The 16332-nt window shown below is 39.2% G+C and overlaps 1 protein-coding gene across 1 annotated transcript in view; it reads left to right on the plus strand.

Moving 5' to 3' along the window:
• The window catches only part of usp9 (ubiquitin specific peptidase 9), a 272043-nt gene extending 256550 nt beyond the window's left edge, over positions 1 to 15493 (plus strand). The window contains exon 45 of the mRNA XM_043700850.1: positions 13676 to 15493. Coding sequence (XP_043556785.1) covers positions 13676 to 13810 — 135 coding nt within the window. The 3' untranslated portion in view covers positions 13811 to 15493. The remainder of the gene's footprint in view (positions 1 to 13675) is intronic.
• The last annotated feature ends 839 nt before the right edge of the window (positions 15494 to 16332 follow it).

Raw genomic sequence — 16332 nt, forward strand, 5'->3', positions numbered from 1 at the left:
CAAAGTGTTCCCCCACTGACACCTCAGTCACCTGCCCTGCCTTATTTCCCAAGAGTAGGTCAAGTTTTGCACCTTCTCTAGTAGATACGTCCACATACTGAATCAGAAAATTGTCTTGTACACACTTAAGAAATTCCTCTCAATCGAAACCTTTAACACTATGGCAGTCCCAGTCAATGTTTGGAAAGTTAAAATCCCCTACCATAACTACCCTATTATTCTTACAGATAGCTGAGATCTCCTTACAAGTTTGTTTCTCAATTTCCCTCTGACTGTTGGGGGGGTCTATAATACAATCCCAATACGATGATCATTCCTTTCTTATTTCTCAGTTCCACCCAAATATCTTCCCTGGATGTATTTCCGGGAATATCCTCCCTTAGCACAGCTGTACTGCTATGCCTTATCAAAAATGCCACTCCCCCTCCTCTCTCGCCTCCCTTTCTATCCTTCCTGTAGCATTTGTATCCTGGAACATTAAGCTGCCAGTCCTGCCCATCCCTGAGCCATGTTTCTGTAATTGCTATGATATCCCAGTTCCATGTTCCTAACCGTGCCCTGATCCTCCTTGTACAGATCACTTCTACCCCAAAAGAGATTCCAATGATCCAAAAATATGAATCCTTCTCCCATACACCAGCTCCTCAGCCATGCATTCATCTACTCTATCCTATCCCTGCCCTCACTAGCTCATAGCACTGGGAGTAATCCAGATATTACTACCCTTGAGGACCTTTTTAAATTTCTGCCTAACTCTCTGTAGTCTCCCTTCAGAGTCTCAACCTTTTCCCTTCCAATGTCGTTAGTTCCGATGTGGACAGTGACTTCCTGCTGGCCCCTTTTCCCCCGTGAGAATATTCTGCACCCTCTTGGAGACATTCTTGATCTTGGCACCAGGGAAACAACGCACCATTTTGCTTTTTCTCTGCTGGCCACAGAAACGTCTGTCTGTACCTCTGACTACAGAATCCACTAACACCAATTGATCTCTTAGAAGCCGATGTACCCCTCGTTGCATTAGAGCTGGTCTCAATGCCAGAAACTTGGTTGTTCGTGCTACATTCCCCTGAGAATCCATCACTACCTACACTTTCCAAAACAGCATACCTGTTTGGAATGGGTATATCCACAAAAGACTCCTGCCCTAGGTGTCGACCCCTCTCACCCTTCCTGGAGTTAACCCATCTATGTGACTGTATCTGAGACTTTCCCCCCTTCCTATAACTGCCATCCAACACATACTGTTGCTGTTGCAAATCCTCATTGCTTCTATCTGTCTCTCCAACCGATCCACTCGATCTGATAAGATTCGCATCCAACAGCATTTATGGCAGATATAATCCGCAGTAACCCTTAAACTCCCACAGGCCATTTTTTGCTCCTTCACAGTCTACAGACCCAGAAAATAACACCTTCTTACTCCTCTACAATAACACTGCCCCAGGTTAAATTAATAGCTATGGCTTATATTTTAAGTTTAATCAAGAGACTTATTTCCAAAAACATATAATCAAGAAAGAATTCACTATACTCACTACTGCAGCCTTTCTCTTGGACAGACTTAAAACAACAATTAACTTATCTGATTCCGTGCTGTGAACTTCGCCCAACAGTTCCTCCAAGATTTATTGTGAATTTCACTGTTTGTTAATTTTCCCAGATGCACTTTGGTGTCCAGCGATATACGAATTCAAACAGCATAGGCGGTCTCTCTCTCTCTCTCTCTCTCTCTCTCTCTCTCTCTCTCTCTCTCACTGTCCTCACCATGTGCTTCCTTTGTCTGCTTTTCTCCCTTTTAAACTGCTGTTGTTTTGACTTTTTTTTTTCCCAAAGTTCCAAAACAATGCAACAGCATATAAAACAGTAATTGCTGCTCCTGGAATTCGAGGAAATCACCTCCAGCACCTAAAATACCTCAAAAAACAAAGGAGCAGCTCTTACAGCCAAAAAGTTTTCCCGTCCTCCATCTTGCATTACCCAGAATCCACATAATTCATGGATTTTTAACATCCTTTTCTTAAGCCTGTTTGATACTTTCTGTGTCCATCAGATAAGTCAGCAATTTTTGTTGCACTGTCTCTTTTAAAAAGAAAGGCTAATTAGTGGATTTAACTAAAATAAAAATGTAAGTGCAGCAAAATACTCAATATCTAGCAGCATTTGTTAGGAGAGAAAAGTAATTATCATTTTGAGTCGATGCCATCATCAAAATTGCATTTACTTCCTGTTTTGCCATCAGATTTTTTTTTAAGATGTGCTTAAGTCTCCACACTAGTTAATTATATCACCATTGCTGAATGCTTGAAGATCCCCTTGATTTTGTGCCAGTTGGAACTTAATATTGGAAAATCCGTATAACCGAAGTTGTCGGACATGTCTGAGCTGTTTTCTTCAAGGTCAATGACTTTTGCCAACATGAGCTATTTTATATTATTTACTGTTTTGGTATTTCCATTAGAGGTTCCAGTGCATAATTATGTTAAATGACTCTGAAACTTCACACTGATTATGCACTCTGCCAGTTATGCTGGTGTAGCACCTCGTGTTGAAGGAGGGTGCAATTACCTCCATGAAATGTGAATCTGTTGTCATTTCTGACCTAAATGTGGACGTTGGGATTTATTACAGAAAAGACTCTTAGGAAAGGCACATCAAGTATATTTTAAAAATTAACTCTAGCGCATTTACTTGCATTTGGGTAATACCTTTTAATGTAGGCAAAGGTTTGTCACAGGAACATAAACAAAAATTGACATGAAACTAAGAAGTATTGTATTGGGGTGAGTGACTCTTCGGCTGGTATGAGAGAGCGCATTTATGGATTAGTCATAAAAGAAGTTTGACCAAGGAAATTACTAGCCTTGGTTGAAATGAGTGTGGGTGCACAATAAGCCAGAGTTTGAGGAAGTTTGCAGAATGGTAATGATTACAGATGTGCTGGAATGGCTCCGTGGAGAAATTTAAATTTGGAAGATTTGGTTTCTGATGCACAAACATATGTTAGTCATTAAATATTGGGGTCATTGAGGCATGTTTACAGGTTAACAAATGGGCAGCTGTATGTATTTCCTGTTGTAACCAATTGTTCTGCAGAAGTCAGTGATTTGAATTGTAACATTTCAGAGTACACTTGGTTCCAAGTTAGGGGGACTGGCTTAATCCAAAAATTTCAATAGGTCATTCAAGATAGTTTTTTTTTGTAGAATCCCCACAGTGCAAAAACAAGCCATTCGACCCGACAAATCCATACCAACCCTCTAAACAACATCCCACCCAGACCCATTCCACTACTCTATCCCTGCATTTCCCGTGGCTAATGCACCTAACCTACCCATCCCTGAATACTATGGGTAATGAAGCATGGTCAATCCACTTAAATTGTACATCCTTGGACTCTGAAGAAACCAGAGCACCCGGCGGAAAGCCATGGAGACATGGGGAGAATGTGCAAACTCCACACTAACGGCCTCCCGAGGCTGGAATAGAACCTGGATCTCTGGTGCTGAAAGGCAGCAATACTGACCACTATGCTGTCCTTTTAATAAAAAAAGGAAATAGTTTTTGGGTCATGGAAGAGTTCCAAGTTTTATGGGTCGTGGGTAAAATCAGTAAGAGGGTAAGAGACATAAATGCTGTGTTATGCAGTGCAGCTCTTAGCTGTACTGTTGGGAAGGCGACTGAGCTACATTCATTCTATGTTTATGAACTTAATGCAAAGTCCAGAGCAGTTGGATATCTCTGCTGTTGGAACTTGGGCAAAAGTTTTGAAGTTAGCAAGCAGTTAAGTCAGAATTTGGAGTTGGTGCAGCTGAGAGCAGTGCTTGAAAAGCACACAAGCAGCGTTGGCATATGGCAAGATTAGAGCTCGCGAAAATGGAGGTGGTTCTAACTTGGTGAAGCTAGTTGTTGCTGAAAAACTGGAGTTGTGCATGTGAGTAAGTAACAGAGGTCTGTTTGCAGTGTCCAGGGAAGTATAGATCCAAAAACGTGACCAGAACAGGAAGCAATTGTTAATGGTTTGACTGTTGCGAGGTCGGCAAAAGTGAAGAGTTGAGAACATGCAAAGTTTCATGATGTTTGATAACTCGTAATGTCATCAACATCTGGGGGTGTTGCTAAAATATCTGTGGGATCTATATTGATTGCAGTTGCACTTTGATGTACTCTAATGTATTTGATCACCACTGTTGATCATGTGTGTCATGTGTTAATTTTGGATGTTAAATTACACATTTTACATGTATTGTTAATTATGTTGTTGTAAAGTTTATTGTTGCTTGTACCATGATATCTTGTGACCTTATTCTCTTGAACCTCAAACTTCTAATTAGTAGCAACATTGGACTAGTTGAACCTGGAGACAAAGAATAGATAAGGGTTTCAATAACAAATAGTCTGACCTTGGGTCATGATGAATAATGCTGCAGAGGTGGACGTCTATGGTGTTTCCAGGTGGAGAGATTCTGAATTGAAAGTTCAATTATGTTTGACACAGAGGTTGTCAATGATATGCTAACTCATCCCTGCTGTTGAATATTTTGCAACGAGGCGACTGGCAATTTGCAATGTAGAAATGACAGTATTAGCTCATTTGTAAGTACATATTTGGTCTTTTTTTTTTCGTTACATTACCTTGAGGATGATCAGATTGAGGAAGTGGAGGTGTGGAAATGAGCATAAATCTAGCCAAACAGTAGAACATTTAAAAAGAAATGGCACCAAGATTGGAAGAGATGTCAAGAAAATGGGTAGCAGAAAGGATAAGATGAGATTGTAAAAGGTTGTGATTTATTTGCTGACGAAGGGCTACGGTTGCAACACTGCAGAAGCTTCAAATTAAATTTAAATTTTGGAATCATTATAGTGTACCAGTTGCATGTAAAGTTAACCACAGGAAAGTAGAGATGACAGCCAGCTAGCACAGATGTTTACTCAGGAAATCTGACCTGCATTGTAAATACAAAGTAGTGTTGTGCAAAGTTGACACAATCTCATTCCAGTCTTGGTTTAAACATGGTCAAAAGAGCTGAACCTCATAGGTGAGAGTGACTGTCCTTGACAAAAAGATGACAATTGGTGGTAGTATGGCATCAAAGAGCCCTAGCAAAGCTAGAATCAGTGGAATTTGGAGAGAAATCTCTGCTAATTGAAGTCATACTGAGCACAAAAGATAATGATTGGGATAAGAGGTCATTCATCTCTACTTTAGGACATTACTGCAGGAATTCTTCAGGGGAGTGTCCTAGGCCCAACCCTCTTCAGCTGAAGTGAAAGTCTCATCATTGCCCCTTCACCTTTGATGGCAATACCAATGCTGAACACCCTCACTGCCCATTGACCAGAAGCAGAACTAGTCATACAAATACTGAGGCAACAAGAGCAGATGAACTGTCGTCATAAAATTGAGTGGATATATGTACACCATGTGAACTGCAGTGGTTTTAGAAGGCAACGCCTTCCTGCAACCAGCTCAAGTAATTAAGGATGGACAATGCTGGTTCAACTTATGAAGCCCACATCCCTGAACAAATTAAAAAAATAAAGTGACATAATATGGCAGGGTGGTTCAGTGTTTAGCACTGCTGCCTCACAGATGCAGGGTACCAGCTTCGATTGCAGGCCTGGGCAACAGAGTTTGCACATTTTCCCTGTGTCTGCACAGGTTTCCTGGGTGGTCCAGTTTCCTCCCACAGTCCAACTTTGTGTAGGTTAGGTGGATTGGCCATCCAAATTGTTCATAGTATCCTGGAATATGTAGGTTAGATGGATTAGCCACGGGAGAGGCAGGGTTACAGAGATAGGGGGCTGGGTCTGGGTGAGATGCTGTTTGGAGGGTTGTTGTGGATGCCATGTGCTTCTACAGTGTAGGCATTATATTATTCTAATCTCTACATACACTTCCTGATGTAATTTTAAATAAAGGTGGCTACATCATGGCTTCAACATTTTATTTCCATGATATTAAAATCTTAAAGCTGCCTGTGTGAACTTGTGGTGAACTGGTGTTATTACAGCATTTCAATTCTGCATTCCTCAACTCCAACCAATTTACTTCCCAAAATTCTCTCAATTCTTCTATTTTGTTTTTAAAAATGCCAATATGTTTTTAAAGAAAAATACCAGTGTAGTTTCAAATAGAAAATGATTGATATCCCCATACTTTTGTACAGTTGTCTCTAATTTCACTTCATCTTAAGTCTACACTTGATCTTCAGTCTTGGTGTGTAACAGTAAAGAAAATGATGAGTGCCATAAATGTTGCCATGAGTTGTAATCGCACAGTTTGGCCACAGGTTGGTGTTGTGCATCATATTTGAGGTATTTTAATCTCTTCCAGTAGACCTTGATATTTTTAGGTAAGTTGAAACAAATTGAAACATCACATATACAATTCAGAACTCCAGTTTTTAAATGTAAATGATTATATTCGTTCTGAGTTTTATTGTCTTATTACTTTAAGTTGTTTCTCAATTAAATATGATTTGGTATAGTTCTTACCAGTGTCGTCATGTCAAGTGTCTCAACCCCTTAAAGCTGTTTAATCAGTTTGGCAAGCATGCTCTTAGGTGCTGTAGAGAGGGTTTTCTTGAACTCTGTTAAGATGCTGAAATATTTCCAGTTCTGTCAGATCCTTCAATGAGCCATCAAAATGCTTAGCCATGAAGTCAGGTCACTTATTGATTAGCTACTCTGCTATGCTGTGCATAGTATACGTTCAAGTCTCTTTTCAGCTGTGGTTGATCTACTCCTCTCTGATCAAAACTTTGGTTGTTAGTTGCTGGTCCAACTGCTTTTGCAAAGATGCACAAGTTCAGGTAGTGATATCCTAGCCTTGATGCTTATGGATCACACTTCACAAGCCACAATATAAAGGTGAATTACGTTTTATTAAAAATCTGCCTTTACCATGCTCCTTGTTTTCCCTTTCATGTCCTTTTAATTTCCCCTCTCTACCCCATCTTTGTTCAAGTAAAGTTCCCCATGGGAGACTGGTTAGCAAGGTTCGATCTCACGGAATACAGGGAGAATTAGCCATTTGGATACAGAACTGGCTCAAAGGTAGAAGACAGAGGGTGGTGGTGGAGGATTGTTTTTCAGTCTGGAGGTCTGTGACCAGTGGAGTGCCACAAGGATCGGTGCTGGTCTGCTACTTTTCATCATTTATATCAATGATTTGGATGTGAACATAAGAGGTATAGTTAGTAAGTTTGCAGATGACACCAAGATTGGAGGTGTAGTGGACAACGAAGACGGCTACCTCCAGATTACAACATGATCTTGATCAGATGGGCCAATGGGCTGAAAAGTGGCAGATGGAGTTTAATTCAGATAAATGCGAGGTGCTGCATTTTGGGAAAGCAAATCTTAGCAGGGCTTATACACTTAATGGTAAGGTCCTAGGGAGCGTTGCTGAATAGAGTCCTTGGAGTGCAAGTTCATAGCTCCTTGAAAGTGAAGGTGGTGTTTGGTATGTTTCCCTTTATTGGTCAGAGAATTGAGTACAGGAGTTGGGAGGTCATGTTGCGGCTGTGCAGGACATTGGTTAGGCCATTTTTGGAATATTGTGTGCAGTTCTGGTCTCCTTTCTATCGGAAAGATGTTGTGAAACTTGAAATGGGTCAGAAAAGATTTACAAGGATGTTGCCAAGGTTGGATGCTTTGAGTCATAGGGAGAGGTTGAATAGGCTAGGGCTGTTTTCCCTGGAGCGTCAGAGGCTAAGGGGTAACATTATAGAAGTTTATAAAATCATGAGGGGCATGGATAGGATAAATAGACAAAGTATTTTCCGTGGGTTGGAGGAGTCCAGAACTCGGGGGCATAGGTTTAGGGTGAGAGGGGAAAGATATAAAAGAGACCTAAGGGGCAACTTTTTCACGCAGAGGGTGGTGTGTGTATGGAATGAGTTGCCAGAGGAAGTGGTGGAGGCTCGGACAATTTGCAGTATTTAAAAGGCACTTGGATGGGTATATGAATAGGAAGGGTTTGGAGGGATATGGGCTGGGTGCTGGCAGGTGGGACTAGGTTAAGTTGGGATATCTGGTCAGCATGGACAAGTTGGACCGAAGGGTTTGTTTCCAAGCTTTTCTATGACACTATATATGTTTTCTGTCTTCCCAACCTTGCTTATTTACATGGCTTCCCAAACTTTTACTTACCTCCTTCCAAGCCCCCTCTAAGTTTTCCTCTGTCCTCTTTTCCTCACCCGTCCTGGTTCCCCATTCTCCTTCCTGAATTCCTCTCCAACTCAAAAGTCAAAATGCTTTACAGCAAGGCTGGAGAAATGCACCAATGCTTTAGTCTCAGTACTCCACAAATCATGACATGAAATGTAAATATTCTATCAAGTTGCCAAGATTTTTGATTAAACAACTATATCAGATTTTGTGTTAAAGTATCAACCAGGTTTCTTATTACACACAATTGTTTGTTGTCAAAACAAAGGTCATTTATGTTAAGATGTAATAGCAGTTAACATATGCAGTCAGTAATGCAGATGTGTGATTGCTTATCCCTCTTAATATCCCCAAATCAATCTTACAAACACATGCATTCTTACTGTTCGGGGAAAAAAAAGTGAATTTCTCTGCATAGATTAGCTTTCTGAAAATGAAAACTTTGGCCAATAGATTTATCCTTGATGAAATAAGATTAAAGCATGCAGAGTTCTGAAGTTTGTCCCTCTGTTCTAGTGTATGTGGTCATCACGAATCACCATATTTGCCTCTGCATTCTTATCAATACAGCTAGCTTAGGAAACAAAATATTAGAGAAGTTCCTCCAAACAGTCATTTAGAAGAACAATCAAGCTTCACCCTGAATTGAACAAAATGGTTCTTTCACAAATTCAAAAGATTAGTTGAAGCATCCCGACCTTTGCAGGGCTCTTGTCCCCAGCTAATTCCAGACACTGAAGCACACTGTCCAAGCTTGTCACTATTCAAAACAGCCCCAGCAGAAGCAGCAAAGCAAGATTTGTTTTTAAAACAAAATCTCAAATGTCCATAGTGACCTTTCAATGAGCTAATCAAGCAACTACTCCAGATATTTCCACCCCAACTTGAGATTCATTTTCCCCATAATCCTTCAAATCTGAAATTCTGGAAAAAGTAATCAATATGAAGCATTGTAGAGATAATAGCCACCATTATTGCAATCTTTACTAGTGTTAACTACTTCTGTTAATGTAAGCAATTCCTGTTGTATTCATATTTCTTTCCTTTCTGCTTTCAACCCAACCCAGAGCACTAGATTTGTTATCACACACCTTAATTTTGTTATTCCCTGCCATCACCTAAACTTGCATAGCCTTCATTTCCCCTTCTGGCCTCGAGCATGTCATCACTTCTTTGTACTGCTTGGCAGTTTAACTGTGCAAGTTCTTGAAATTTTGTTTCTGTGCAACTACCTGCATGTGGCAATTTAAAGGGGCAACCTGTGTGAAGACTGTATGCAAATTTCCATTTTGTAGTTTTACTTGGGGTTACCTTTCACATTTTAAGTCTTTGTCTAAAGATTTACATTAACATTCAGTCTTTAAGCTGTGCTGTAGCTTCCTGTTTATCCCATCTTGCTATATCTTATAGTTCCAGCTATTCTCTCCAGGATCCCAGTCCACTTTCAGCAATAATCTGGTGGTTCTACTTTCTTCCCATCTGAATCCATGTGTAATCTCACCCCCTTGCTTGCAGTGAGGCAGATAGCAACGAAAGGGTGGGTAGCACCCCGATCATAAACTGACCCCTGTTACATATTTGCATAATGCTTTTTGTCTCCAATTTCGGAACCTTTGTTCTTGTGAATTCTTTAACGTGTCCATTGAAGGATGTGCATTTACAAATCCTTATTTAAAGTGTGCCATCACTGTTTACTTGTCTTGGTCAGTCGCTCAGATAGCCTTTTAAATCACAAAGGTATTGCATTTAAATCCCACTATATATTCAAGCACACACCCATCACTATAACCTCAGTTCTGAGAAATTTTGTATGGTCAGAAGCAAATGAGGCATTAAACCAAGCAACTGTTCTAAGATTGATGTGAGGGGAGCACAGAAGTCCAGTGGTTAGGACTGCTACCTCAGTGGCTGGGACCTGGATTCAATTCCACCCTTGGGCGATTGTGTGGAGTTTGCACATTCTCTCCACGTTTGCATGGGTTTCCTTCGGGTACTCTGGTTTCCTGCTACAGTCCAAAGATGTGCAGGTTAGGTGATTGGCCATACTAAATTGCCTGTAGTGTCTAGGTGGATTAACCAAGGAAAATGCAGGATTATGGGGCGGGGTGGTGGGGGTTGGGTGGGATGCTCGTTGGAGGGTCCGTGTAGACTCGATGGGCCAAATGGCGTGCTCCACACTATAGGGATTCTTAAATCCTCTAAGATAATTGGTACTATTCAATTTGCTAAGAATCTCTCTTGCTGTTTTAATCAATATTTCCCTCAACCAAAATGAAATGTGTTGTTTAATTTTGCTGATTGAGGTCATATACTTAAATTGACTGCTACATTTAACTACAAACAATTGTGATTGCTTCAAAAAAAATTCCATTGATTGTGAAATGCTTTGGAACATCCTGTGGGTGTGGTAAATGGTCTATGATTGCAAACCATTTTCTAATGTGCAAGACAAAAAGGGTGGGTCGGCCCTTCAACTGTAGCTGATTTACCTCAACTCGACCTTCTAACGTTATACCTTAATTGACTTGTACTTCAAAAATCTATTTTGAAAGTCTTCAACAACTAAATATTCACAACTCTTTAGAGTAGGAAAGAAATTGGGATTCTTTGCATAAAAATTTCTCCCCATCTGAGCTCTAAATGACTAACACCTAATTCTGATACTGAGATCACAAATTCTAGATTCTCCGGTGCAAGGAAACACATTTTCAGCATCTAACCTGTCTAATCCCTTACACGTTTTACGTTTCAATTTTGATGAATAGATTTCTTCCAAACTCCAGGAGATTTGAGCCTATTCTACTCAGGGTAATTCCATTATTCCAGGACCAAGTCGAGTGAACATTTGTTACACTCCCTCTAGGGCAAGTATGTCCTTCTTTGGGTGTGGAGACCAAAACTACACACAGTCTGACAGGTATGACCTCATTACTGCCCTGTATAATTGTAATAAATCTTGTGTATTTTTATACACCACTCCCTTTGTAGCAAAAGCTAACATACCATTTGCCTTCCTCATTACTTGGTGTATCTGCATGTTAACTACTTGTGACTCATTTAAAAGGACCCTCTGGATGCAAATATTTCTCAGTCTCTCACCGTTCAATTTTCTTTTTATTCTTTTCCACCAAATTCAATTGCTTCATACCTTTGTGCATTATATTCTGTCTGCCATGTTATTGCCCACTCACCAATCTGTCTCCTGGAGGCTTATTGCATCCTCATTTACATTTGTGACATGAAAAAGTAAACAATGAGTTAAACCCTTTATGTATTCTCAAAAGTAGTTTATTTTGATTGTTAAAAAAGTCTAAGAATTGATATTTGCACTGTCATGTTATTTACAGTCTTCTCCCCCTGAAAACGTCACATTTATTCCAATTCTGTTTTCTGTTCATTAACCAAATCTTAGTACATCCTAAAATATTACCCCAGATCCCGTAACTCCCTAGTTTTATGCACTAGCATCTTGCACAGCAAGTCCTTCATATTATTGTATACATTCCTACAAAGTGCCAGCATATTTGTCAGAGTTATCCTTTCACAAATACATGTTAACTCCGTTTAATCCAAATGCCTTGTTAAATGTTCCTAATAATAGTTGCTGCATTTTGCCTGCCACGAATAGGCAAATTGTCCTAAAGATTTCCATTTCTGTCTTCCTCGTCAAATCTTCAGATTACGTTTGTTACCTTCCAATCTTTGGGAGCTGCCCTAGGATCTAAGGAGTACTGGAAGATCTAAGTGAATAAGTCCACTATCTCCACCTCTCGTTAAAATCTAGGATGCAGGTTATCAGGTTCAGAGGATTTGTTACCACTTAATTCTGTTGATATCCCCAGTATTATTTACTAACCGAATTTCTTTATGTTCTTCTTTCTGCTAAGATATGATTCTCCATTAGTTTTTATTAGTAATTTATTATCCTCTACATTAAGATAGATGCAAAATATGTTTCTGCTATATCCTTTTTCCCATTATAATTTTATTCACTGCCTCTAACGAAACCAACATTTACTTTCACTAACTTCTTTCTATTTATGTACCTATTGAAATATTTTGTCTTTTCACTTGTTTTGTTAATTTGTTTTCCTTCCCCATTTCTCTATTCTTTGAAATCTAAAATCTTTTCACTAGTTTAATTTTTTTTGGCAATGTTGTAGACCCTCCCATTAATCCTGACATGCAAGCTTATGATTGTAGCCACACATGAGTGCTTCATTGCAAGAATTTCATAGATTTGAGGAATGAGGTGCTTCGCAGTTCCAGGATATATTTTAGCTATGGAATTGGGTGCCCTGAACACCTGTCTGAAACATTAACATGAATTAAGCCATTTGGGTCCTCAAACTTCCTGCTTTATTAAAGACCATTTTACTGATCTGTAGCTCCATGTGGTGACCATTCCCCTAGATTTGGATCTTTTAGATAACAAAATCAACCAGTTTTAGATTTAAAATGAGCAGTGGATCTAGTATCAATTGCCATTTGAAGAGCAGAGATTTTCAACTTTCAAACATCTGATGTAGAAGTGTCTCCTAATTTCGCTCCTGAAAAGTCTTTCTTTGTGCCTGGGAGTCCTGGCTCCCTAATTAGAAATATTTTGAAAACTTGGATCAGATCATCCATAACCTTTTTAAATTTCAGAGAATGTTCTTTCGCTTGGGTTACCTCTCTGATCTTTAGCTTCAGAGTTCAGAGGATTTTTAAAAGCTGAGTCATCACTTCTAATCTCGTGAATTGTACTTTTCTGATATAAAAGCCAACAATAGAAATAGCACTCAGCGCTAAATAGAATACACCTATTTTTGCAGCAAAAAAATTTAATATTTTAATTCTTAATTCTACTTCTTTCACACAATAAGATTGTAGAAAATGCATATCATTTGAAGTGCAAAGACAGCTCTTCCAGGTAAGAAAGAAAAAAATGTGGGTGTCACAACAGCTGGATGTTCCCAAGTGCTTGAGCTCTGATTGTCTTTGAAAAGTGCCATGGAATCTTTGATTTTGGCTTAACATCTCATTTGAAAGATAAACCCTCAACAATGCAGTGCACACAGTTCTGCATTGGGATATCAGTCTAGGTTGTGTTCAAATCTTAGTGTGAAGACATACTCCAAATAGGCCATCATTAATTATTCTAGAGTTGATTTACTTGAAAGTTCATTTCTATAAGACAAGGATGGCAATGGATTGAATGTATTATCTTTTTAATGGTATGTTCAGTGGGCCACTTTAATTACTTTTAGTTTCTATTTTGCCATCTTAACTGTTCCTTTCAGCTTCAACAAAGTGAACAACCATGTTGTATGACATTTTCTACATCCTAACTGTGATTGGGAGTTTTCAAAGTGCACGTTACACAAACATTACATTTCTTTGCTGGTTTATTTAAACATATTGTTGATTTTACTTTGCTTAAATTTGCATGCAAAATGTACAACTTTCTTGATTTTAATTTTGCTCCTAAAACATCTTCAACGTATCTTTTAATTCACAGAATAACCATTTGCATGGTCAGCCATACACCGGCCCTGTGGCACATCATATGAACAATCCTCAGCGCACGGGTCAGCGAACTCAAGAAAATTGGGAAAGCAGTGAAGACATTCCTGCATCACAGGCAAAAGATTAACTTGCAGATAGTTCTCCAATGTACCTGATAAAGACACTGGCTCGAGCACGTGCCCAGGCCTTACAGTTCAACCTCCTCTGGGTCTGTCTACACCAGTGCAAGAAACACCTTTTAAAAACAAAAACTGTCCAATCTGGAATGGAGAGTCTATTCACTGTCTGCCCTGCAGAGCAATGCTGTTGACATATAACTTGCCTGCAGTGGGAAAAAGTGTATAGTGTTTTGTAATAAATGGCCCGATGCTAATGTATAAATGGCAAGGTGTATATAGTATATTAATGTTTGACTGTTAAATCCTCAGCAATGTTGATTTGCTTGAGGAGTGTTGCAGACCTACAAAACACACAAAATCTAATCTTTGCTTTATCAGCTGTGCTCAGCATTGAGGGTCATCTGCCTACCGGCAGTGTGAATCAAATTATTTTCAAAATACATGGCCATTTCAACCAGACAGAAAAAGGTTAACTCATGCCACCAGAGTTGCTTTTACTTTGAGTTATTTGATGGTGACTTTTTAACATTTGGTTGATGTGGGACAATGGTGATGTAATGTTAATCTGGAACTTTTTTCATTGCCTTTTTTCATTCTGATATTAGTTGAATCATTTTGAAGCTCTAGTTATGCTGTAACATTTAGCATGGCTTCACATCAAATTAGTGTAGCCAATGAGAAAAAATGATTCTAATGACAGCAGTTTTTAATCCCTGAGCAACAAATGCTGTGCTCAGTTTTTTTTGTTACACCTTGATGGTTCAATTGGAGAAAAATGTGAGTATAAGTTGCTTTCAATTGCACATATATTCAAATCTAATATTTGGCAGTCTATGGGTGGGATAAAGGATTATTAGTTTTGGATTTATAGGAATTTAAAGGAGGAAAAATATATGCAACAGTTGCTATGCCAGGATGCCTGGAGCATAATAGACAGTACTTGGTGTGCTTGTTTTATTTCCTTGGTAGAGCTTACTTAGATTAACTTCTAAACTTCCCTCCTACTGCAGCCCAGTGAAGTAGAAGTCCAGATGTACATGACTGCCACTGGGCCGGGGTGGGTAAGAGGGTGGGGGGAGGGGGGAGATGCAGATTGCTAGTGTGTTGCATTCACAATTCTACTTGAAAGCAATTGTCTTAGCTCCTTGTCCATCCTGTCAGACTAATTCAGACATAAGCAGGGTTGTAATTTTAAAAGAAAAACTGCTGGTTAGTCATGATTCTGCAGGATTCTCGATTCCAAAACTAGACTTTTGTTTATGGATTTTGAGGAAATAATCAGTAAATACTGTATTTAAAAAGGAATAGAAATTGGTAACTTGAATGTGTATTTTTTTGGAATTTGTCTCAAACCAAATACCCCTGCAAAACAGACTCAACCCACCCTATTATATTTAAATATTTTGCAGTTTTATTTTATAGAAATTATTTTGCTGAATTCAAAAAGAACATGAATTAAAAGGATCATTTTATCCTATGTTCTTATTTAAAAAAAATATTAAAAAAAAATGACTGTGCAGAGTTCCATGCCAAGTTTTGCTGGCTTTTGTTTTGCTGATAACGTGGCGTTGAATTCTGAAACTACAGTCACACTGTGACCTTTCACCTGGTATTTTTTTGTGCACAGAGGTATACTTACAACTAAACTCCCCCTAGCAACAATAAAGAAATTGAAATATTGACACAGTGAACATTTTGTCTGTCATTTCATTGGTCAGTGTTCTGAATTTATGAAGGGTCAGTAAACCTGAAGAAGTAATTTGTAATGAACTGTGGGATTTTCTAAGGGCAACAGTCCCAACATATAAGTATTTGTGTGGTGTTGTAAATTATTTAACTAGTTCCTCCTGTTTATAAGCATGCATCCACAACATTTGAAGCACAAAATTTTAGTATTGAAAATCTGCAAACACGTTCTTTGGGAAGCTTTAGATAAATGGTCATAGGATGAAAAAATGTGAACTTTGTAACATGTGTTTATGTCCCCAGTTGGAGATCAGTATAAATGTCAAACATTCAATTTAATTTGGACTGAACGAAGTTACTCCTTTCTCCCTATTTTTCTACATTGTTCCACACTTTACACTTGTTCACTGTCACTGTGAATCTGAACTCTTACTGATGGTTTGTTTTACTTTGTAAGCACAACTGAACCTGACACTATCTTTGGCTATTATTCACTCGGGACGGATAATAGTTGGCTAGGCTATAGTGGTGCTCGCATCCCACAAGAGAATTTAAAAAACTAATGTGTTTCAACTTAGGTTGCTAGAAGAGAATTAGAAACAGCACACTCATTAATCAATTTCCTTCATATCCTCGGGTGATTACCCTACTGATGTCCTCGCGCAACTACACTGTCCCCACCCCCCACCTTTTCCTCCGCTACATCGATGACTGTATCGGCGCCGCCTCGTGCTCCCACGAGGAGGTTGAACAGTTCATCCACTTCAACACCTTCCACCCCGACGACCTCAAATTCACCTGGACAGTCTCAGATTCCTCCCTCCCCTCCCTCGACCTTTCTATT

The sequence above is a fragment of the Chiloscyllium plagiosum genome, chromosome 12, assembly GCF_004010195.1.
Source record: "Chiloscyllium plagiosum isolate BGI_BamShark_2017 chromosome 12, ASM401019v2, whole genome shotgun sequence".
NCBI classification, from domain to species: Eukaryota; Metazoa; Chordata; class Chondrichthyes; order Orectolobiformes; family Hemiscylliidae; genus Chiloscyllium; species Chiloscyllium plagiosum.